General features: G+C 39.7%; 1 protein-coding gene across 4 annotated transcripts in view; it reads right to left on the reverse strand.

Moving 5' to 3' along the window:
• TRIM33 (tripartite motif containing 33) overlaps positions 1 to 23,426 on the reverse strand; it is a 131,374-nt gene that overhangs the window by 48,432 nt on the left and 59,516 nt on the right. For all 4 annotated transcript variants that reach the window (XM_023259015.2, XM_006944178.5, XM_023259014.2 and 1 more), the window contains exons 2-4: positions 21,851 to 21,969; positions 21,348 to 21,492; positions 21,048 to 21,180 (exon numbers count right to left, since the gene is read on the reverse strand). In XM_023259015.2, the coding sequence (XP_023114783.1) occupies positions 21,048 to 21,180; positions 21,348 to 21,492; positions 21,851 to 21,969 (397 nt within the window). The remainder of the gene's footprint in view (positions 1 to 21,047; positions 21,181 to 21,347; positions 21,493 to 21,850; positions 21,970 to 23,426) is intronic.

A 23,426-nucleotide genomic window follows, 5' to 3' on the forward strand; every position in this document is an offset into this window, starting at 1 on the left:
TTTTGTTCACTCTCCATATGCTAAGCCATTTATTTATGTTTTATGTTTATTTATTTTGAGAGACAGAGTGAAAAAAGGGGGGAGGGGGAATCGGTAGGGGAGGGGCAAAAAGAGGGAATCCCAAGCAGGCTCTGCACTGTCAGCGCAGAGCCCTTCGTGAGATCATGACCCAAGCCAAAATCAAGAGTCAGATGCTTAACCAGCTGAGCTACCCAGGCGCCCCTAAGCCATTTAGCTTCATCCTGATCACAGGGCTTTTCCCAACCTGCATCTGACCCTTCACTTCTTTTCCTGTCTCCAGACCAAAATCTTGTTCTCTCATTTTTCTGCAATGACTTCCTTCACTTCCCCTAGTTAGGTCCTGGGTTATCTTCTCTGTAATTAACCTACACCTCCCGCTTCCCTCACCCTGGGACTAATGCTCTTTCCATCACACCGGAAGCGATGCACTGTAGTTGGTGATGTACCGGGGTGGGACTAGGGTTTGACAAAGGAGAGCCAGAGTGCAGAACATAAGGGGGCTCCGACTTTCAGATGGAGCAAGTGCAAGTGTAGGGTGAGCCATGAAAAGGAGCCCCTCCTTATGCATTGGCTCTAAGCACCTTCCTTGCTTCACCCCAGTCCAAGCGCTGGTGATTAAGAGAGCAGTTGCTAAGAAACTGACTGTGGAAGAGAGAAACTAGAGCCAAGCAGTTCTAAGAGACAGAATTCCATCTAAGCTAGTGGGGGAAAAGACTTTGTCTACCTCCCCAGGCAATCTACCTGAGAAACCAGAAAGGCCATATCTTAAAAGAAAAAAACTTCGTTTGGAATAAATTCTATCCTAGGCCTATCCTGCCCCCACAAAGCCTAAAACCCTCACAAGATCTTCCAAGAAATAGAATTTAGAAGTTGAGTCCAACCAAGTTAGAGAGGCTTGGGAAATACCTTGGGCTTTCCTTAGATCATCCCTTAAGAAACAGAAAACCAAGCTTATACAAGATATCAAGGTGATGAACCAGTAATTTAACTCCCTGATAGAACAATAATCAACAGTCTGCAAAGGAAAATAAAAGAACCCAAAGTTTCTATAATGTAACATCCACAACTTCCAAACTTCAATTTAAAAAAATCACTAGGCATTCAAAGAAACAGTAAAATATAACTCAAAATAAAGAAAAATGTACTCAATAGAAACTGACACCAAAATGGTGTAGATGTTATATTTAGCAAAGACTTTAAGTGGGTTATATTTATTCAAAATTTAGGGGTGCCTGGGTGGTTCAGTCAGTTAAGCGTCCAACTCTTGATTTTGGTTCAGGTCATGATTTTATAGCTCATGAAATCAAGCCCTGCGTTGGGCTGTGCACTGACAGCACGGAGCCTGATTGGGATTCTCTCTCTCTCGCCCTCTCAAAATAAACAAATAAACTTAAAAAAACAAAACAAAACACAATTTATATGAAAACATCTTTTAGTGAGTGAACTAACAGAAAATCTGAGCAGAGAAAATAAACTATAAAAAGAGAAATGGAAATTCTAGAAAAGTGCAGTAACTGAAACAATTCACTGCATGGGCTTAGCAGCAAACAGAGATGGCTAAAGGACTAGTAAAAATGAATACAAACGAAAAATTATAAGTCTAAAAAAGAATAGATTAAAGGAAAATGATCAAAGCCTCAGGGACCCATGTGAGAAAAACAAATACCCTAACATACGAGAGTTACAGATTGAGAGTTCTAGAAGATTTCAATAATGGGGAGGGGGTGGGGCGGGGGCTTAAGGAAATAATGGCCAACATCCCGAATTTGATGAAAACCATAAGCTTATAGACAAAGAATGTCAGTGAACCACACGCAGAATAAACAGAATGAAATATGTATCTTAGAACATAATGGTCAAATGGGGGAAAACCAAAGAAAAAGAGAAAATCTTGAAAGTAGCCAGAGATGCACCAGACAACAGGGTGTTCAGGGAAGAACAATATGAATAGTATCATTAAAAACAAAGGAGGCCAGAATACAAATAATGACTGCTTTAGAATCTTTAAAGAAAAAAAAGTGTCAATCCAGAATTCTGTAACTAGTATAAACATCCACCTAAACTGAAGATTTTCTAATGAACATAAGCTGAGAATATTCACTGCAGCAGACCTACAAAACAATAAATATCCTGAAGGATATTATTCGTCAGGAAAGGGAAAATGATAAAAGATGGTAACTCATATAAACAGGAAGATATAAAGAAAAATAGAAATGGTAATAAATGGAAAATATAAAATCTATAATTTTATTTTCCCTTCTCATAATTTCCTTAAAAGACAGCTAATTTTTTAAAAAGGCATCGTAAGGTAAGATTTATAAAGTATGTATGATTAAATGATATGGCATTAGTACAAAGGATGAGGGTCTGATAAACTGAATTATCCTTTTGTAAGGTTACTGTATTCGTAAAGTAGGAAATGATGATAAGGAGGCTGTAAGGTAAAGTTGTGTATCATGAGCCCTAGAGCAATCATTAAAAATAACAGAGTTAGAGCTTAAAAAGCTGAAAGTGGGGCGCCTGGGTGGCTCAGTTGGTTAAGCACCTGATTTTGGCTCTAGTCATGATCTCACGGTTTGTGAGTTTGAACCTCATGTCAGGCTCTGTGCTGACAGTGTGGAGCCTGCTTGGGATTGTCTGTCTGTGTCTCTCTCTCTGCCCCTCCCCCACTCACACAAGTGCTCTCTCTCTCTCAAAATAAACTTAAAAAAAAAAAAAACCTGAAGGTGGATATAAAATGAAATACCAGTTTATTAAGTTGAAACACAGCAGGGGAAAAAAAAAACACACAGAGAAAAGAAAAATGAAAAACAAAACTAAATGGTAAACTTAACCCCATCAATAATTACATTAAATGTCATGGGATTAAACACTCCAAATAAAGGAACAGGGGCCTCTACAGGGCACCTGGCTGGCTCAGTTGGAAAAACAAGTAACTCTTGATCTCAGGGTCATGAGTTCGAGCCCCACGTTGGGTGCAGAAATTACATACATACATACATACATACATACATACATACTTTTTAAAAACAGCGAGGGCCTCCAATTAAGATACAGAACAAGTACCCTTCAGCTATTTAATTAAAAATTGATTTCTATGAAAATAAAAAGACAGAACTGACATCCTATATTCAGGCAGACCTATTATACCTTTTTTTTTCCTATATCTAAATTAATAAGTATTTGCTGATAGATGAAATGTCTAAATGTGTGTCAAATACTGTTCTAGGCTCTTGGGATGCAATAAATAAAACAAAGACACCTATCCTCAGGAGCTTACATTCTAATGGGAAGTACACAAAAAATAAGTTGTAAATTACAGAACAAGTTTAGAAGGTGGTAAGTACAACATAAAAAGGAAGGAAGGAAGGAAGGAAGGAAGGAAGGAAGGAAGGAAGGAAGGAAGGAAGGAAGGAAGAAAGAAAGAAAGAAAGAAAGAAAGAAAAAGAAAGAAAGAAAGAAAGAAAGAAAGAAAGAAAGAAAACAAACCAAAACAGGATAAGAAGGATTAGGAGTAAAGGGGAAAACTGCAATTTTAAATACATTTATCAGAGTAGATCTCGTTGGCAAAACTACATTGCAACAGACTTCATGGATGTATGGAAGTGAGCCATGCCAACAAGTGGACCCAGAGCCCCAGACAGAGAAAACAGGCAGGAAGCGGCATCTCTGCCATGTTTTAGAAACAAGAAAGTACAGAGTGAGGGGGAAACGTAGTAGTGGATGAAATATTAACGTACAGACCACTGTAAGGAATCTGACTTTTACTCTGAAGTGGAGAGCCACTGCAGGTTTTGAGCAGGGAGCGAATCAGACATGAGACTGTTCTAAGTAGTTAAGAATAAACTGAAGGAGGGCAGTGTCAGAAGTATGGAGATGACTGAGGAGACTGCTGCAGTAATCCAGGCAAGAAATGATGATGGCTGAGACCAGCCTAGTAGCAATGGAACTAATAGCAATGAGGTAATAAGAAATTGTGAGATTCAGGGATGTATTTTGAAGGGGGAGCCAAAAAGATGTTCTGGTAAGTTTGAGTTTGGGTAGGAGAAAATAGCGGAATCAAAGATCGTGCCAAGATTTCTGGCTTATGCAATGGAAAAACTGCAACCGCCACAAACTGAGATAGGGCAAGGCTGCCAGTGAAAAAGAACTGGAGTAAGTGATCAGTTCTATTTTGGATATATTATATTTGAGAAAGCCGACACTCAAGAAGACATGTTACAGTTTATAGAATAGATAAATCTGAAAGTTCAGGAGAGAGTACCGAGCTAGAAATAGAAATATGGACATCGCCAGCATATGGATGGTATTTAAAGCCATAAATCTGTAGCTGTAGATAATGAAGTAATGCCTGGCACAACCAACATTAAGAGATGAAGAAAAATGAGCAAATGAAACTGAGAAGCAATCAGTGTGGTAGGAGGAAAACTAAAAGAATGTGGTCTCTTGGTGGCCAAGTAATATGTATTGAGGGAATGATCAACCATGTCAAATGTTGCTGATCTGTCAAGTATTAAGATGATAACCAAGTGGTGACCTCTAGATTTAGTAATTCAATGGTTATTGGCGACCTTGCAAAGAACAATGTTGATAAAATGCTGACAGAGGGAATAGGACAGGAGACATTAGGAGACCATGATGATAAGCAATCTTTTCAAAATATTTTGCTGCAATGAGGAACAGGGATAGCTGCCAGCAGGGAAAATGGGTTGATGAGGTTTTAACATTTTCTTTCATTTTTAAGGATGGAAGGAAAAAAAATAGCAGAATATTAAAATACTGGTGGGAAAACTGGTGGGAAAACTGGCAGAGAAAGTCAAACCGCTGAGGCAATTTCCTCAACTGCTTGAGATGGAATCTAAGGCATAAGGAGAGAAACTGGCTTCACAGAAGAAGAGACTTCAACTAAGATAACAGACAGATGTAGAAATGTGGGTGCAAGTGCTTGGTGACAAGTAGATATGGTAGAGGAAGACTGCATAAGTTCTTTGTAGTGCTTCAGTTTTCTCAATGAAGTAAGAAGCAGTGCCAGTGTCTGCGAATGAGGATGGAGGATAAAATGTCGGACATTTAAGACAGGAAACACTGCTAATGCACAGTATGACTGCCAGGTAACATTAAGAGTCTACTTGAGATAAATGGTCATGAATTGAGAATAGGACTGGTGGTATCATGTGTTTTTTCTCTCATGATGGTCAGCTGCATAAGCAAAGCATGACAGAAGGGAAGCTGGGTTTAATCAAGATTGTGGTTTTGCCAAGAGAGTTATACCAAGTGGGATATAGGAGTCAAGGCTAAATGCAAGAGAGTAAGAATGATTAGCCTGAAATTAAACTGGAAGAGGGTTGAGAACATAATGGAATGAGGTAAAGTGAAAGAGTAGAGTAGTGGCATCAATGGACTAAAATAAGTTACTGAGTGGCAAATAACTGTGGAAGTCTGATACTAAGCAGAATGAGCTGGGAATGACAGAAGATGTAGTCAGAGAGAGGAATGCTTCAACTTGAATACAACTATTGGAAATGCCAAGGTCTAGTGTACAATCACGGATGTGAGTGGTAATGTAAAGGACACAAACTTTAGGAAGGAGTTCAAAGAACAAAGACTAGGGTGTCTGAACGATCAAATCTTTGTATATTAAAACTGCTAAGAATTAAGACAAGAGTAGTATCTGTATGGGAATGCAAGCTGCTGCAGCCACTCTGGAAAACAGTATGGAGGTTCCTCAAAAAACTAAAAATAGAACTACCTTACGACCCAGCAATTGCACTACTAGGCGTTTATCCACGGGATACGGGTGTGCTGTTTCGAAGGGACACATGCACCCCCATGTCTATAGCAGCACTATCAACAATAGCCAAAGTATGGAAAGAGCCCAGATGTATATCGATGGATGAATGGATAAAGAAGATGTGGTGTGTGTATATATATGCAATGGAGTATTACTTGGCAATCAAAAAGAATGGCATCTTGCCATTTGCAACTACGTGGATGGAACTGGAGGGTTTTCTGCTAAGTGAAATTAGTCAGAGAAAGACAAAAATCATATGACTTCACTCATATGAGGACTTTAAGAGACAAAACAGATGAACCTAAGGAAAGGAAACAAAAATAGTATAAAAACAGGGAGGGGGACAAAACACAAGAGATTTATAAATACGGAGAACAAACTGAGGGTTACTGGAGGGATTGTGGGAGGGGGGATGGGCTAAATGGGTAAGGGACACTAAAGCATCTACTCCTGAAATCATTCTATCTTTGCCCCGGTTCAATCTCTCCCTCACTACAGTGAGATCATTTTAAAACAATAATCAGTCAAATCACTCCACTGCTCAAAACTTGAGTGTCTTACTCAGACTAAAAGCCAGCATTCTTCCAATGGCCTACAAAGAACTCTATAAGTTGGCCCTTTCTGCCCCTCTGACCTCACGTGATACCAATCTCCCCCTTGTTCATTCCATTCAGACCATGCAGCTCCTCAAAGAAGTCAAGTATGCTGCTATCTCTGGCCTCTGGCAGTTGCTTTCCCTCTATCTGAAACATGCTCCCCTCAAGGAGGAAGTTAAGACGGCAGAGAAGTAAGGAGACCAGGATTTTCCTCGTCCCTCAAACACAGCTGTATTGAGGTCAGATCACTTGGAACACCCAGGAAATCGATCTGTGAAGTGGCAGAAGGATCTCCACAGTTGGAGGGAGACAGCTTGATGGGATCGAGGTGTGTGTATGTGAATTAGAGGAAATAAAATGGCACTGACACGGAGGGAAGGGAACCCTTTCTGTGGAGAGACAAAAGGGACAGAAAGAGAGAGGGGTTGTGAAAGTGCAGCATCAAGTTAGCACATGAGGAAAACCTCTCTGGACTACCGGCTGGGGAACAAGAAATACAGAGAGTGACAGTTTCTTTTTTGCAAACAGCCCTAGGAGCTGAAACTCAGGATGTTTGGAAGTGCACTTTTTCCGGAGCAAAGCCAGGAGCCTTGGTGTGCTCCTGGGGAGGAGGGAGCCAGCCCCAGAGTGTACAGCGTGGTGTAGGCATCTCAGGGGCAGGCTGGGAGAGAACAGTCCCTCTCCCCAAGTACTTTGGGAAGAGGGTTTATTGCCTCCCCAAGGACAAAAGACCCTGCAGGTGCAAGCTAAAGGCCTTTTATGAGCAGGGTGGAGAGGCCCTACTCTGGAACAGGGGAAGTGAGCCACACAGAGCTGGGTCCTTTAAGACTTTGGGTTTTGAATCCCAGCCCAGTGCCTAGAAGTCTCAGGAGAACTGCAGAGCAGGGCAAGCCAACGGCCAGTATTCTGTGGGTTGTACTAACAGCGTGGATTGAGATACCTGGTCCAGTGAGGACAGACTCAGTGTCACCATTTTTCCCCCCAACGCCAACAGGGTAGGACTTCAGAGAACAGCACAGCGGCCCCCAGTGGAGGTAACCAAACCCCACCCTCCGTGCCTAGCAACCTACTGGAGGGAAACTGACACTGAGCAAACCAGATGCCCTCTCCTCCAGACCAGCATGGCCACTGGTCCCAGGCATCAACAGACAACTGTTTTGTTTTGTTTTTCTTCTTCCATTATTTTCCTTTTTTCTTTCTACCCTCTTCTTTTTTTCTTTTGGAATCAGGCTCATAGATCTCATTTATTTTTGGTCAATTCTTATTAATCTTTTTTGTTTGTTTGATCTGGCATTTTTATTCTGTTTTTTTCTCCACCTTTTCTCTGTCTGCTTTAATTTCCCTTCCCTTTCTCTGGATTTAGCCTTATAGTTTTTTGATTCTCTGTTTGGTCTTCTTTTCTCCCCTTTCATTTTTCTCTTTTTATGGGATCAGGCTCTCGCCGCCCCTTCTCCTTTCCCCACCCCAGGGTTATAACTTCAGCTAACACATCAAAGCACACCTCCACTACTATAAGGAGGAGCTCTGTACAGGACTGACCAGTGGGACAGAGCAGCCAAGACACAACAACAGTGCATGCAACACACACCAAAAACACCTCCTGAAGTGCCAGGCCCTGGACAGTGTATGACCCCTTTTAAATACAGTTCCCACAGGTGCAGGACACATAGCAAGCTTTTACAACACAAAAAAAGACAGAAACAGCCTAAATGACAAACCGGGAGGAGTTCTTTCCAAAAGGAAGTTCAAGACGAAATCACAGCCAAGATATCTCAAAACAGATATAAACAATATACCTGAACAAGAATTTAGAATGACGGTCGTAAGACTAATAGCTGGGCTTGAATGAAAGCACAGAAGACACCAGAGAAACTCTTGCCGACAAGTTCAAAGACCTAAGAACTACTCACAATGAATTTTAAAATGCTGTAACAGCTACAAAGTAAACTAGACACAGTGACAGTGGGGATGGAAGAAGCAGGGGAGAGAACAGATAAAACAGAAGATAAAATTATGGAAAATAATGAAGCTGAAACACACTCCCCTGACTTGTCAAGTTTAAGCAGGGGTGCTCCCATTCCTTCTTCAGTCTCCACTCAAAGCCCACCTCAACATGGAAGTCTTTTGAAACCACCCTATTTAAAATAAAAACCTACACATCCACATGTTCACGTACACTGTCCCAATTTCCCAGCTTTATAGAGAAAAATTCTCTATAACGATCAGCATCTGATATATTTACTGTTTGACCCTATGAAAAATTAGGTCCTCGTTGACAGTGACTACGTAGTTTTGTCACTGAAATACACCTTGCCTAGCACTCAGCAGGCATGCATTTACTGAATTAATGAATGACTATATAAATATTGTCCAATGATAAGCCAAGGAATGTAATCAGAATAATTTCGTTTATAGAACTTTTTTGGGGAGAGGGGGAAATTAAAGAATGCCCTCTGTTCTGCTTTAACTTTCAATTTACTAATCCCTAATAAATCTCATGTTCCACCAGATATGTCAAAAATAGGTCCTAACAATATCAAGTATATTAGAGTGGTTCCATTTTCTTCCTGGAGATATCCTCAGTCTTTATGCTTCAGTTAATCTAGCCACTCTACAGTTGTCATTCTGGCACCCACAATTCAACATTAACTTTCTTGGTTTACTAACATTTTTGTGGATCACATTCTCTAATGGTTCTCCAGGAAAAGGTGCATGGGAAGCAGTTTCTGAATCCTTGCACGCTGACCCACCTTAATAATTTTAGCTATAGAAAGGGCAGCTGACTGGCTCAGTCGGTGGAGCATGCAACTCTTGATCTTGGGGTTTGAGTTTGAGCCCCATGTTGGGTATACAGATTGTTTAAAAATAAAAAAATATTTTCTTTTTTCTAATGTTTATTTATTCTTGAGAGAGAGGCAGAGAGAGACAGAGCGTGAGTGGGGGAGGGACAGAGAGAGAGAGGGAGACATGGAAGCTGAAGCAGGCTCCAGGCTCTGAACTGTCAGCACAGAGCCCAACGTGGGGCTCAAACTCACGGTCCATAAGATCATGACCTGAGCCGAAGTCGGACGCTTAACCGACTAAGCCACCCAGGCACCCCTAAAAAAACTCTTTAAAAAAAAAAAAAAACAATTTAGCTATAGAAATCAAAGTTGAAAATCTTTCACTCTCTACTCCCAACTTTTAAAATCACTGTTCCAGCATCTTCTATCTGCTGGTATTACTGTATTTAAAGATCCTATTTAGGGGCGCCTGGGTGGCTCAGTCGGTTAAGCGTCCGACTTCGGCTCAGGTCATGATCTCACGGTCTGTGAGTTCGAGCCCCGCGTCGGGCTCTGTGCTGACAGCTCAGAGCCTGGAGCCTGTTTCAGATTCTGTGTCTCCCTCTCTCTGACCCTCCCCTGTTCATGCTCTGTCTCTCTCTGTCTCAAAAATAAATAAACGTTAAAAAAAAAAATTAAAAAAAAAAATAAAGATCCTATTTAGATTTCCATTTCATTACATGTTGCCTACTTTGGAAACTTTGATGATCTTCACTTTAATCCATAACATACTGTCATTTTATAATGATATATACTTTTTCATGGGTCTTTTTTTTAATCAACATACTGGGCACTAAATGGATCATTTCAGACTGGCAATGCTAGGTTCTTAGGAGAACTTCTTGACTTATTTGATCACTTCTTTTTCTGTAATTCATACTGGTTAGCTGTTGGGTATCTTGTCATTTTCTTTCTTTTTTAAAAAATGTTTATTTTTGAGAGAGAGACAGAGAGCAAGTGGGGGAGGGACAGAGAGAGGGTGGGAGACAGAGAATCCCAAGCACTGACAGTGCAGAGCCTGACGTGGGGCTAGAACTCACAAACGATCAGATCATGACCTCAGCAGAAGAGTCAGAGGCTTAACCGACTGAGCCACCCAGGTGCCCCTTGTCATTTTCTTATCTGTTTTTTATTTTCTCTTTTTGCTCTATTTTCTAGGAGACAAACTAGAATTTATCTACCAAACCTATTAATTTTTGTTTCGGCTATCATACTTCCAGGAGCTATTTCTTCTTTTAATGAATTCTTTTACAAAGATTCTATCCTTGTTTTGTAACCAATAGCTTGTCATATCTCTCAGGATGTCATAACTTTGATTTTATATTTCCTTTTATTCCTATATTATCTTATGCTTTTCATGACCTTTTTTTCAGTGTCTTGGTCTCTTTCATGTAGGTAGATGTGTCAATCGAAATGTGTACACCTGTAGTGACTAATAAAGACTCATGTAACAAGACCAAATGTAGCTGATGATGTTAAATAACATCAAAGCTAGAATCTCTCAGATGATCTTGGCTTTACCTTCATGAGCATATAATGGTGCCACAGTTCCAGGCATCACATCCTAATTCAAGGAAGGAAAAAGCTGGAAAAGGGCTGATACCAGCAACATTTGTCCCTTTTAAAAATTACAAACTAAGCAGAATTCCATTTGTATTTTATGGGCATAAACTGTGGACCAGAGCTAACCAAATGCCAGGAAAGCTGAGAAAAGAAATATTTAGCTTTTCCAGTCTCTATATTTGAAACCAGACAAAAGAGGGAAGAGTTTTATCACCACAGCCCACAATGTACGGCATATGGCACATGAGGGTGGCTCTCCTCAAATGCCGGATGATCCTTTCATCTGTTCACATTCAAATATACAGTAAAACCTTTTAGTTTGTGAGCATAATTCGTTCAGGCAACATGCTTGTAATCCAAAGCACTTGTATATCAAAGCACTGGGTTAGTTGTGATCATGTACTCGGAGTCACCTACTACTTGTATTGCAAGACATCGCTTGTTTATCAAGTCAAAATTTATTAGAAATGTTTGCTCGTCTTGCAGAACATTTGCGGAACAAAATTACTCACAATCCAAAGTTTTACTGTACTTAAAAACTACTTAGAGTCTGTGTGAGAGCAGAATTTATGAACTGGTGGGCTTCATCTTTTTAATTGGAAATGAACCCCAAATGTCAACATTTGAAGACCTCTTTTGATCATTTTCTCCAGAGAGTGAAAAGGCCTCTAATTGGGGGGGGCAGAAAAACATATAAAGGGGGAAAGTTGAACAAAAAAATGTCACTTCTGGCAATCTGGAAGCAAGTCTGGGGAAGTGAAAGTCCCACAGTATAATGAGGTTTACACTTACCTTCCCTGATGTCAGTCATAAACCTCATCCCCACTCGTCATCCAGACCTAATATCCCCAAGACAATAAGCCCAACTTTTGTGATACCTATTGCCTCTAAATTCTGATCCTTAACAGATTTCTGGGAATTAAATCACATGGCTTTCTTTGTATATCTCCTTTGCATACCCTTGGGTTGTAGTTCATTCAACTCTACTAAGTCAATTAACAGATCCACCAAATATTCTATCCATTTCCCAGCTTTTGAAAAATTCACTGAAATATCCACTGGTGTCTCTTCTCTCATTCTTGATTTTTTTTTAAGTGTATACTTATTTTATTCATTTATCATGAGCAGAATTATAAGAAGGAGATGGGATAACAACATGACATAGCTAGAAACCATGTAATGTTCTGAGGTACAAAATTTCATAAAGTTCTACAGCTTTATCTGAGATCAAGAGTCTCTGAGCTGAGATCAAGAGTCAGACACTTAACCATCTGAGCCACCCAGGCGCCCATTTTCCTTTTTGAGAACAACTTCCAAGGCCATAAAGCATAAAGAAAACCAAAGACCTCTATAAAATGTTTTTAAAAAGAGAGAAAAAAGAAAATGTACAGGTCACAATATTAGTAATAATAGCTAAACTGATACTGAGTACTTATTGTGCTAAGCACTTTATAGGTACAATTCTCACTCAATCCTTATAAGCCAGCTTATAAAGTTGGTACTATATTATCTCCATTTAAAAGATACACAGACACATCAGAGTTCATCCTCTTTATCCCTATAATATGTAGCAATTATCTTTAAAAGGAGGTGTGGGAGCCCCAAAACTATAATTATACACGTGTAAGTCAATGATTATGGAATGAGACTAATTTTTTTGATAAACTAAAGATTCAACATAAGAATCTAAGAAAAGTAAAACAAAATTAAGCTAAGGAAAGAATGAAGATATAAGAGAACTGTGAGAATCAGAGCACTTTTTTAAAAGTTTATTTATTGTGTGTGTGTGTGTGTGTGTGTGTGAGAGAGAGAGAGAGAGAGAGAGAGAGAGAGAGAGAGAGAGAGAGACACGGGGGGTGGGGGGGAGGGAGAGAGAGGGAAAGGGAGAGAGGGAGAGAGGGAGAGAGGGAGAGAGGGAGAGAGGGAGAGAGGGAGAGAGGGAGAGAGGGAGAGAGGGAGAGAGACACCCCCAAGAAGGCTCTGTGCTGTCAGCAGGGCATGGGGCTCGATCTCACGAACCAAAGAGATCATGACCTGAGCTGAAATCAAGAGTCTGCTCAACCGACTGAGCCACCCAGGCACGGCCCTAGAATGCTTTTAAAGAGCAGAATAAGTGACTTCAAGAACTGATCACTCAAATGACCAATAAAACAATCAAACCTAGGGGCTCCTGGGTGGCTCAGTCGGTTGAGCTTCCAACTTCGGCTCAGGTCATGATCTCACAGTCTATGAGTTCGAGCCCCGCATCGGGCTCTGTGCTGACAGCTCAGAGCCTGGAGCCTGCTTCGGATTCTGTGTCTCCTCTCTCTCTGACCCTCCCCTGTTCATGCTCTATCTCTCTCTGTCTCAAAAATAAATAAACATTAAAAAAAATTTTTTTTAAACAATCAAACCTATGGCCAAGCTTATAAGGAAAAAGGAAATAAATTCAGCTATACAACATTAACAAGAGATATAACCTTATTTTTGTAAAATCTTAATGCTGTTTAATTCTAAGTGAATATGTTTTTAAAATTTCTACTAAGCAGATGATTTTCTAAGAAAATATAAATTATCACAATCGCATGCATAACTGACTCAAGAAGAGGTGGGTAACCAAGTGACTTGATCATATTTTAAAAACTTACTGAGCATACAGGAAAGTGAGCCCCTTGAAGAACTAGTCCTAAAAGGCCTTAATGTCCAGGCAGGGAAAAGGAGTGAGAAAGATGAAACAAAAAGTGTTGGTGAAGAAAACACACCAAAAGTGAACTGGTTTTAAGGTTAAACATTTCTGACAGATAAGGAAGATGCGTTACAATTTAAGAAATAGCATTTGTAAAGGCAGATTTAGTTTAAAACAGGGGATACACTAGTATAAGAGCACAAATGGGAATTAACAAACTGTAAAAATGAGTTCACCCTTATCAAAAAGGGGTCTGGCTTTTGTTTCAACTACCAGGAGTACTGAAATGTACCACCTGATAAAACTTTACCTGGTGCCTTAGGCTACACGCTAAAGATATGATTTACAGGGGGCTTCAGGTCACATGGTGTCAGCTCAACCTCAGGAGGGGCTAGAGACAGGTTAGTCACGTCAACAGTGAACCATATTCTACATGACAGAGCTCCAATAAAAATTCTAGGCACCCAGGGTCAGATGAGCCTCCTTATTGGGCAATATTCCATGCATACTGTCATACATCATTGCTGAGAAGAGTTAGTTATGTCCAAGATTCCACTCAGAGAAAACTGGAAGCTCCACATTTGGAACACTCCTAGACTCTGACTCTGCACCATACGTCTTTCCCTTGAATGATTTTAATCTGTATCCTTTCATTACAATAAATGTAACCATCAGTATAACAACTTTCAGTGAGTTCTAGCAAATTATCTAACAATTCCAGTAAATTACTGAATTTGATGGTAGACTCAGGAAATCCTGAACTTGCAATGGGTGTCAGAAGGGTGGCTGGGGGGCTCCTCAAATTCTGCATTTGATGTCAAAAGTGAGGGAGCACTTATGGATTGTTCTCTAACTTCACAGTTGGTATCAGAAATGGGATTCACTAAAATGATCCTGACTCACTGAAACATGTGGTTTGGGAAAAGGAAGGATGAGAGGACAGGGGTTTATGAGCCTTTGATTCCTAGATGACTACCTAGTAACTCATGGTATGGAATTGCAGCTGAAGTTACTAGAGGTAAGTTACCGATGGAATTTAGAAAGGCAGACCCAACTCCCTAGGAGTTGACTCACTGGATAAATAAGAAAATGCAAACTAATAAGCAAGCTAATTATACAATCCCTTGGTTACTGATTTTGTAGTAACTAAAATGAAAGTGTATTAGGACAGATCCTGATACTGGGCAAAGCTTAGGTTTCAGTCAAGTCTGAACTATGGTCACTAGTAGCCTCAGGGCCACTCCAAAGGGAAAAAGTATGCTGGGAAAACAGAGAGAGAATACCTCTATGACTTCTGATCAAAGAATGTAGTCCAGGGGCGCCTGGGTGGCTCAGTCAGTTAAGCAACTGACTTCGGCTCAGGTCATGATCTCATGGTTCGTGGGTTCAAGCCCCACATTGGGCTCTGTGCTGACAGCTCGGAGCCTGGAGCCTGCTTCAGATTCTGTGTCTCCCTTTCTCTCGGCCCCTCCCCCACTTGTGCTCTGTCTCTCTCTCTCTCTCTCTCAAAAATAAATAAAATGTAAAAAAAAATTAAAAAAAAAAAAAAAAAAAGAACATAGTCCAGGTTGAGAAAAAGAGAAAACCAAGAAACTAATGAAACTAGAGATTATAATACAAAGGAATGCCTCATTTTGTAGACTGATGCTTCCTGAAGCTACTAAAATATTGTGAGAGTGATCACCTAGAGGAAGCATCATTGGTTTTGAATGGTGCAGAATAGAAAAGCAACGTCTGAATTGATGCAGGACCAGCAACTCCCTACCACAATCACAGTGAACAACCACAGATGACTATACATAATTCAGACACACAGAAGGTCATTCCCAAGGACACGGCTAGCCCAGTGGACTAGATAAATGACCCCATAATGTTTGCTGACCCTGAAATGGAGGACTGTCCTTCTACTATAAATGTCAAGTGGAATTCCCCAGAAGAAGTGGCCGATATGCTGCTTATGCAAGCCATGCTGGGTTGGCATTATGAAACCAGGATATTCACCTACTGGGCATGCTTGTCACTGAGGTCATAGTAAATACTGTGATTAAGGGGGACTCTTACATGGGCACCCTGTGTAACTTTACTGCTGCAAAATCTAGCAATGATCTGAAAAGCCTTAATGGATTTACGGTCTCAGATTCCTATTATGCATCTTACAGATGGTAAGAAAATTAGAGATTCATTAAAAAAAAAAAAAAAACAGAGAAAGACAAAGGGGAGAGTCAAGGGATTTAACACAGTAGGATGGAATCTTCAGATGGCTATTTAAAAATGGGATGAATAAAGCAGACATTGATAGAGCTGAAACAAAGATCTTAATTTAGCATGACTAGAGGTTGGATAGACCAATGAGAGCTGTTGCTCCTCAATATTAAAAAGCCCTACGGGGGCGCCTGGGTGGCGCAGTCGGTTAAGCATCCGACTTCAGCCAGGTCACGATCTTGCGGTCCGCGAGTTCGAGCCCCGCGTCAGGCTCTGGACTGATGGCTCGGAGCCTGGAGCCTGTTTCCGATTCTGTGTCTCCCTCTCTCTCTGCCCCTCCCCCGTTCATGCTCTGTCTCTCTCTGTCCCAAAAATAAATAAAAACGTTGAAAAAAAAAATTAAAAAAAAAAAAAAAAAGCCCTACAGAACTCTGCTGTATTTACCCCAGTTTTGAGAAAATTTAAAAGCCAGAGGACAAAGAGGACAATGAAAACCCTGACCTGGAATTGCCAAGGGCAAGCAAATGTCCTATTAACTAATCAAATTGAAGACCTAAGGAGAGGCCAGACTCTTCTGGCTCAGCCCCTAACTAGAGAACCACAACAATTTGCACTTGTGTGGACAGAGGCAGGGGATGGATAAGAGACATTTCTGGGACTCCTTAATATGGGAGCCCAATGCGCTCTAGTTCTAAAACCTGTCAAAGTTCTAATGGGGACCTACAGTTAGACTGGGTCGAGTGGCAATAGCTAACAGAATTAAGGTAAAAAAAAATTGGATGAAAATTGGAATATCTGAACAGACTGTGAAGTGGTTACATCTCCTTTACATGAATGTATTATTGGGATGGATAATGTGTCTGACTGGTATTATAAAAGAGAAGGCATATAAATTTATCACCTTAAGACCAGGCTTGACTAGGCATGCTAAAATGGGAACCACTGAAACTGTCTGAGCCCACAGAAATTTGAGACAGTATATGATACCTGGTGGACAAAGAGATTACCATTCTAATGACAAATTATAAGCTAGAACACTGGTACCAATGAATTCCCTGAACAACAATGTGTAGGTAGCCTGTGACAAAAGTGGATGGCTCATCAAGACTAACAGTAGACTATTAAAGCTTGAATAAGGTAGTGCCCCCATAACATCAGCAGTCCCTGGTATGACTTAAATACTAGAAAAAGAAACATATAGCAGACTGTAAGAGAGTGCTACTCAGTGACTGATCCTGCAAATGTTTTTTTCTCTGCTTCAATCTAAAAAAAAAAAAAAAAAAAAAAACGCCAAGAGCAATTTTCCTTCACATGAAAGCACCCCGATTTACATTTACTATATTGCCACAAGGTGATTTCAATTCACCAGCTTACTGGTATGATGGAGTTAGAAGAGACACACTATCTTGATGATACCATGACAATGTAACAAACTAAAGATAAAGGTAGGGCTGACCTAATGCAATAAGGACACACATGACCAAAAGAAGCTGTTGATAAATCCAACAGGTCCAAGGACCTGCCCAAACTGGTGAAATTCTTAAGAATAACCTAAGCAGGTGCCACCATTTACATTCCATAGAAGAAGAAAAGTAGTTTTTGCCACCTAGCCCTAGAACTAAACAAGAAACCTAACATTTGGTTGCCATATTTGAATTCTGAAGGACACATATTCCACACCCTGTAATGGTTAGTTAGCACCAATAAACACAACTAACCAGAAACGGCTGTATTTGAATGGGATCCTGAACAAAGGCAGGCCATGTCTGAACTACAAAAAACAGTTTCTCTCCCAATGTTCTTGGGTCCCTATGATCCAGTTAGACATGATTTGGGGACTGTCAGCAACACATACTTATGTAGACCAGAGCTTATGGCAAAGGCCTGGGAGTACCACTCAGCAGCAACCATTGGGATTTTGGACCAGAAAATTTCTGGATACCATGGTAAAATGTATGCCATTTGATAGAAAATTACTAGCTTACTGTTGGACATTAACAGAGACTGACTCTATGATTGAAGGACATAAAATAACCCTGCAACCTGAAATACCCATAATATCTTGGGTGACAGAAGAACACTCCAGTTAAGGAAGGCAGTGCCCAGAAGAGTTCTGTATAAAATAGAAATGGTTTGTACAGAAACATGCGACCAGCAGGATGCAAAGAGGTATTTATTGATTATGAGCAAGCCTCTTTTCCCCTAAGTATGACTTTGAAACCACGCAAGGAGTTGCTAAATCCTAGAATCACATGGGTGGTGCCCTATAACAGCTCTCTAATAACCAAAAAAGAGCTGCTCAGTTGTCAACTACACTTCAAAACTAAATAATAAATTTAAATTTAAATTTAAAAGAGAGGGAGAGAGCATGCAAACTGTTTGGTTTCTGGATAGCAGTTCCAAGGTAAGCAGACAGCATCTTGTTTAGAAGGCTATCACTCTAGGGGCGTCTGGGTGGCTCAGTCAGTTGGGCTTCCGACGTCAGTTCAGGTCATGATCTCGCGGTTTGTGAGTTCGAGCCCCGCATCAGGCTCTGTGCTGACAGCTCGGAGCCTGGAGACTGCTTTGGATTCTGCGTCTCCCTCTCTCTCTGCCCCTCCCCTGCTCATGCTCTGTCTCTCACTGTCTCAAAAATAAATAAAACATTTAAAAAAAAATTTTTTTTTAAAAAGAAGGCTACAACTCTAATTGAAGATGGTAATGACAAATCATATCAATGAGCTGAACTGCACACTCTTTTCTTCCCTTTAGAGTTCTTATTGCAATCTGCAGTTGATGTCAAAAGTAAAGGTAGTCTTGTGGGCTACCTAACTTTGTACAGATGATGAAAAGACTCTAGAATGACTCAATACTGTAAGCTATATTGAACACTTGAAAGTTTAGTTACGGGGGGCCACTAAAGGGTGTTTTTAAAAAGGGGGTGAGAGTGCTATAAGAGAGTGCCTGGGCGGGGGCGGGGGGGGGGGGTTGGGTGCCTGGGTGACTCAGTCAGTTGAGCATCCGACTTCAGCTCAGGTCATGATCTCACAGTTCGTGGATTCGAGCCCCATGTCAGGCTCTGGGCTGACAGCTCAGGGCCTAAAGCCTGCCTCGGATTCTATGTCTCCCTCTCTCTCTCTGTGTGCTTCCCCCACTCATGCTGTGCCTCTATCTCCTTCAAAAATAAATAAACATCAAACATTTAACAAAAAAAGGGGGGGGGGGTGAATGGCTCAGTTGGTAATAACTTGATCTTGGGGTTGTGAGTTCGAGCCCCACGTTGGGTATAGAGATTACATAAAAATAAAATCTTTTTAAAAAAATTAAAAAATAAAATGGGTTGAAGGGTAGGGAGGGACTCTATTTTAGCAAAATAATCCTGGCAGCAATGTGGACACAGTGAATTTGACAAGGTAAAACTCAGAGCTGAGAGACCAACTCTACGTGTGTTGCAGTAACAGGAACCTAGGGTCTTAAGTCCAATGACAAGGGTTCTGTAATAGCCCATCCTGGAAAACATACAGAGTGTGAACTAAAGAAAAGGGAGCAAACATTCAAGAGATAATTAGCACTTGAAAATAAGTGGCAAAGGAAAATGATGAGGGGAAAAAGAAGGACCAGCCAGGGTTAAACTCTGAAGAAGAGACCATTGAAGCTATTCTTTCTTGTGAAAATGGATGCCATCTTCCTTCTCTTTTTTCTTCTCACCAACAATTTGAAAAGCCCTAAGTAACCCAAGAGCTCAAAGATCTGACTGCAGCTGTGGGAATGGTAATCTAATGTCTTACTGAGATTATTACAAAACAAACAATGGTAAAATTTGGCCCTGAGGTGAAGGCATCCACAAGATTAGCCACTCCAAGTGAAGCATTAGCCAACCTACAGGTAAGATGAAATTTGGGGACAAATTAAGGATATAAAGATTTAAAGAAGCAATTCTACACAAATGTCCTGTATAACAATGAATGATGCCTTAAAAAAGAACAAAGATCATTATTTTTTACCTGTGGTCAAGTGTGAGAGATTCCATATACTGTGACTATATTCTATATACCATATGGAAGAAAATGAGCATATGGACTGAAAACAGATCCAACTGCCTGTGTTCAAACCCAGGCTCTATCCCCTATGGCGACACCCTGTACAGATTACTGAAGCTTTCTGTAAGCGGGCTCCCTCACCTTTAAAACAGTTGCCATGCCAGTACCAACACTTCATGGGTAGTTGGTATGAGTTACACAAACAAACATGCAGCATTTTGAAAAGTGCCTCACACAAACTACAGATGCAGTAATTGTTAGCTATTAAGATTAATATATTCCCTCTGTAAGAGGATTCTAATGAATTCCAATGAACCCAAGGAATTAAAAGCACTAAGATATCCTACAGTTAAGAAACACATTTCAATGTGGTTAATCCAACTTAAGCTACCCTTTTTTGGCAGGAGATTCATAAAACCTATTTCTATCAAATTAGCAGAAGTGTTATAAGAAGAACACTTTAGAAAAGGCTGGACTAGGGCACCTGGGTAGCTCAGTTGGTTAAATGTCTGACTTTAGCTCAGGTCACGATCTCATGGTCTGTGAGTTAGAGCCCCACATTGGGCTCGCGCTGACAGTGTAGGGTCTGCTTGGGTTTCTCTCTCTCCCTCTCTCTCTCTGTTCCTCCTCAACTCATACTCTCTCTCTCTCTCTCAAAATCAGTAAAGTTAAAAAAAAGGGGGGAAGGGAAGAAAGAAAGAAAATGCTGGACTATGGTAATCAAGACCATCTTTTAAATGATAATACAATTTAATAGAAACTGGGAAATTTGCTGGAGGACTGTTATACTCCTGGCTAGAATTTCAGTACATTTCTAGAATAGTTCAAATCTATAAGACTGGTTGTAAGTGAATACTATTGAATTCTGAGGGTATAACAGGGTTGAAATAGAAAATTATGTATTAAAGAATTAGTAACTATGCTTACTTAGATACTTAAGCAATTTGCAGAAAACTAAGGGATTTATATCTAACATGAAATCAGTATAATTATCCTTTGATGTTAAAATGTGTATCAGCTGGCCATACCCACAGGAAGATTACCTTTTAAGATTACAGCCCAGAGCCTAAAAACCACAGTCTACTTGAAGAAAGCTGATCTGAACCAGAGGCAAAGCAAATAAAAGAAATAATGCAATTCCTTTCTTGCAAACCCAAATGTCATGATACATTTTTAACAGATATTCATAAGGTAATTAGATATGAATGTGGAAACCATTAAATAATTAATCAAACACATATCTGCTTTAAGAAATTGTGTGAAATTGAGAATACAATGCTGACAAAATTATAAAATAAATATTTAAGAGTAATAATTTCATAAAACATTTTTATAGTATTTCTTGTTAAACAATGATGACTTCTGTACCTATGTTCTTTGTGTTCCAATAGCTGACAGTCTCTACATGTCAATCTATCACATGTTTCACAGAAAAGTTTCAACTGTTCTTGTTTATGTACAGGGCAGAAAACAGGGCGCTGACCAGATGCTCCAACAGACTCTGTAGTAAAATAAAACATATATTTTTAAACTAAACAAAAACTGTATCTCACGTTCTAAATTCTTATTAATATTTATGTCCAAAGCATATAAAGAATAAGTAGAAATGCTGAGGTAAAAGAGGAAGATTAATGGTAGATCAATCATTAAAACTGCTTCTATTCTTACCTGAGACATCTTCTTTCTTCCTGATCAAGTGATCTTTAGTGAATTTTACTCTCTGATGTGCTTCAATACACGTCTTACACAGCCACTCTCCACATTCTACACAAAAGCCAACTGCACTTGCATTGTCTTCACAACTAGTACATACCTAAAAGTGGAAATAAATACTAATCTACATCAAATGTACAAGATATAAATCCACAAAATAAAAACTGTGACTTGCTCTCACACTAAATATTTTGTTATCCATTTATCTCCAATAAAATCCTTTTCCTTCCATATCAAACATTCACGTGAGTAAATTTAAGTCTCAGAACACAAAAAATATATATAAGTAAAGACTTTTCATCTCATTTAATTAGGTAGAAGGGTACAGAACAGAATAAGGATCATTTATTTAACTATAGCTGAAGTACCCTAAATCACATAACTATCCGAACATATGTTTCTCATAATTTACATTTCAGTATCAAGGTAAGAATATAAAGAAATATTAAGAAGCATACCTGTTCTGATTTCTCATCAGAACTGCTAGGAGCTTCAGATGTATCTTTCACAAAATAATTATCCACAAGGTCTATCTGTCTGCATTCTTGGCGGCATACTGGGCACCTTATTACACCAACTACAACACAAGACAACAACATTAGAAAATATTCTTCAGGAAAAAATAAAGAAATTGTGCATGATGCCCATATGAAAAGCATTCAAGAGCTGAGTAAAATAATCTACTGAGTTATTCCATTGGGGGAAAATGACATACTATTTAGGATGAGAAAACAAACATTAATATACAAAAAAAAAAAAATCTAAAAGTGCTTTATTATAATATGTGTTGGCCGAATAATGGCTCCCAAAGATATCCAGATCTTAATCCTTGGAATGTGTCCTATCACTTTACACAGCAAAGGCGACTTTGTAGATATGATTAAATTAAGACTCTTGAGATGGGAATATGCTGTCCCAGAGTATTTGATGGACTCTAAATGTGATCTTATAAAAAGGAGACAGGGGCACCTGGGTGGCTCAGTCAGTTGAGTGTCTGACTTCGGCTCAGGTCATGATCTCACAGTTCATGAGTTCGAATCTTGCATCGGGCTCCGTGCTAACAGCTCAGAGTCTGGAACCTGCTATGGATTTTGTGTCTCCCTCTCTCTCTTTTTTTTTTTTCCTTCTCCTTGCGCGCGCGCGCGCTCTCTCTCTCTCTCTCTCACACACACACACACACACACACAAATGAATAAACGTTAAAAAAAATAATAAGATTAGAGTACAGACAAGTGGAAGGTAGCTAGTAATAGAAGCAGAGAATGGAGTAATGTGCTTTAGGGATGAAGCAATAAGTCAAGAAATACAAGTGGCCACTGTAAGTGGAAAAAGGCAAAGAAATGAATTTTCTCCTCCTCAGAGACTCTGCAAGAAACCAGACCTGATGATACTTTGACTCCAGAAGATATTTTGACTGTAGCCCAGTAAAACTGATTTCAAACTTTAGCCTCCAAAATAGTAAGAAATTAAAACGTGTGTTATTTTAAGTCACCAAGTTTATGGCAATTTTGTTACAGCAGCAACAGAAATACACGATCCATCATCTTATAAATTCTGCTTGGTTCAGAACTACTTGAATTCATTCACTTTCATGTGGGAAGAAAGATCACATGTGCCTGTGCCAGTGTTCCAGCATCTATCAGAAAAAATAAACCTGCTCGGTTAACACATGGAAATTAAAGTTAAAAACTAAAAAATAGCAACACAGTCAACACAACAAACTGATTATGTGTCAGCCATAAAACTGAGGATACAGCATCAACAACACAATCCTCACTTTCAAGAAAGGGTGCAAGACTAGTATGTAATTTTTATAGTTTATAGCACACACAACTATAGGAAGCACCACACACAGACTAGGATGTAAACAAGAGTCCCCAAGAGTTGGGAGGACACAAATTACAGAACCTTATATTGTAGTTCTAATGGAAAACAGAAACAAATATAGTGTCATTCGAAAAGTAGGAGTATCAGTCTCCCAGTAGACATATACACTGTTTAAACAAATTCAAAGTTATAGATTTGAAACCAAAA

This window comes from Felis catus, chromosome C1 (assembly GCF_018350175.1).
Source record: "Felis catus isolate Fca126 chromosome C1, F.catus_Fca126_mat1.0, whole genome shotgun sequence".
NCBI classification, from domain to species: Eukaryota; Metazoa; Chordata; class Mammalia; order Carnivora; family Felidae; genus Felis; species Felis catus.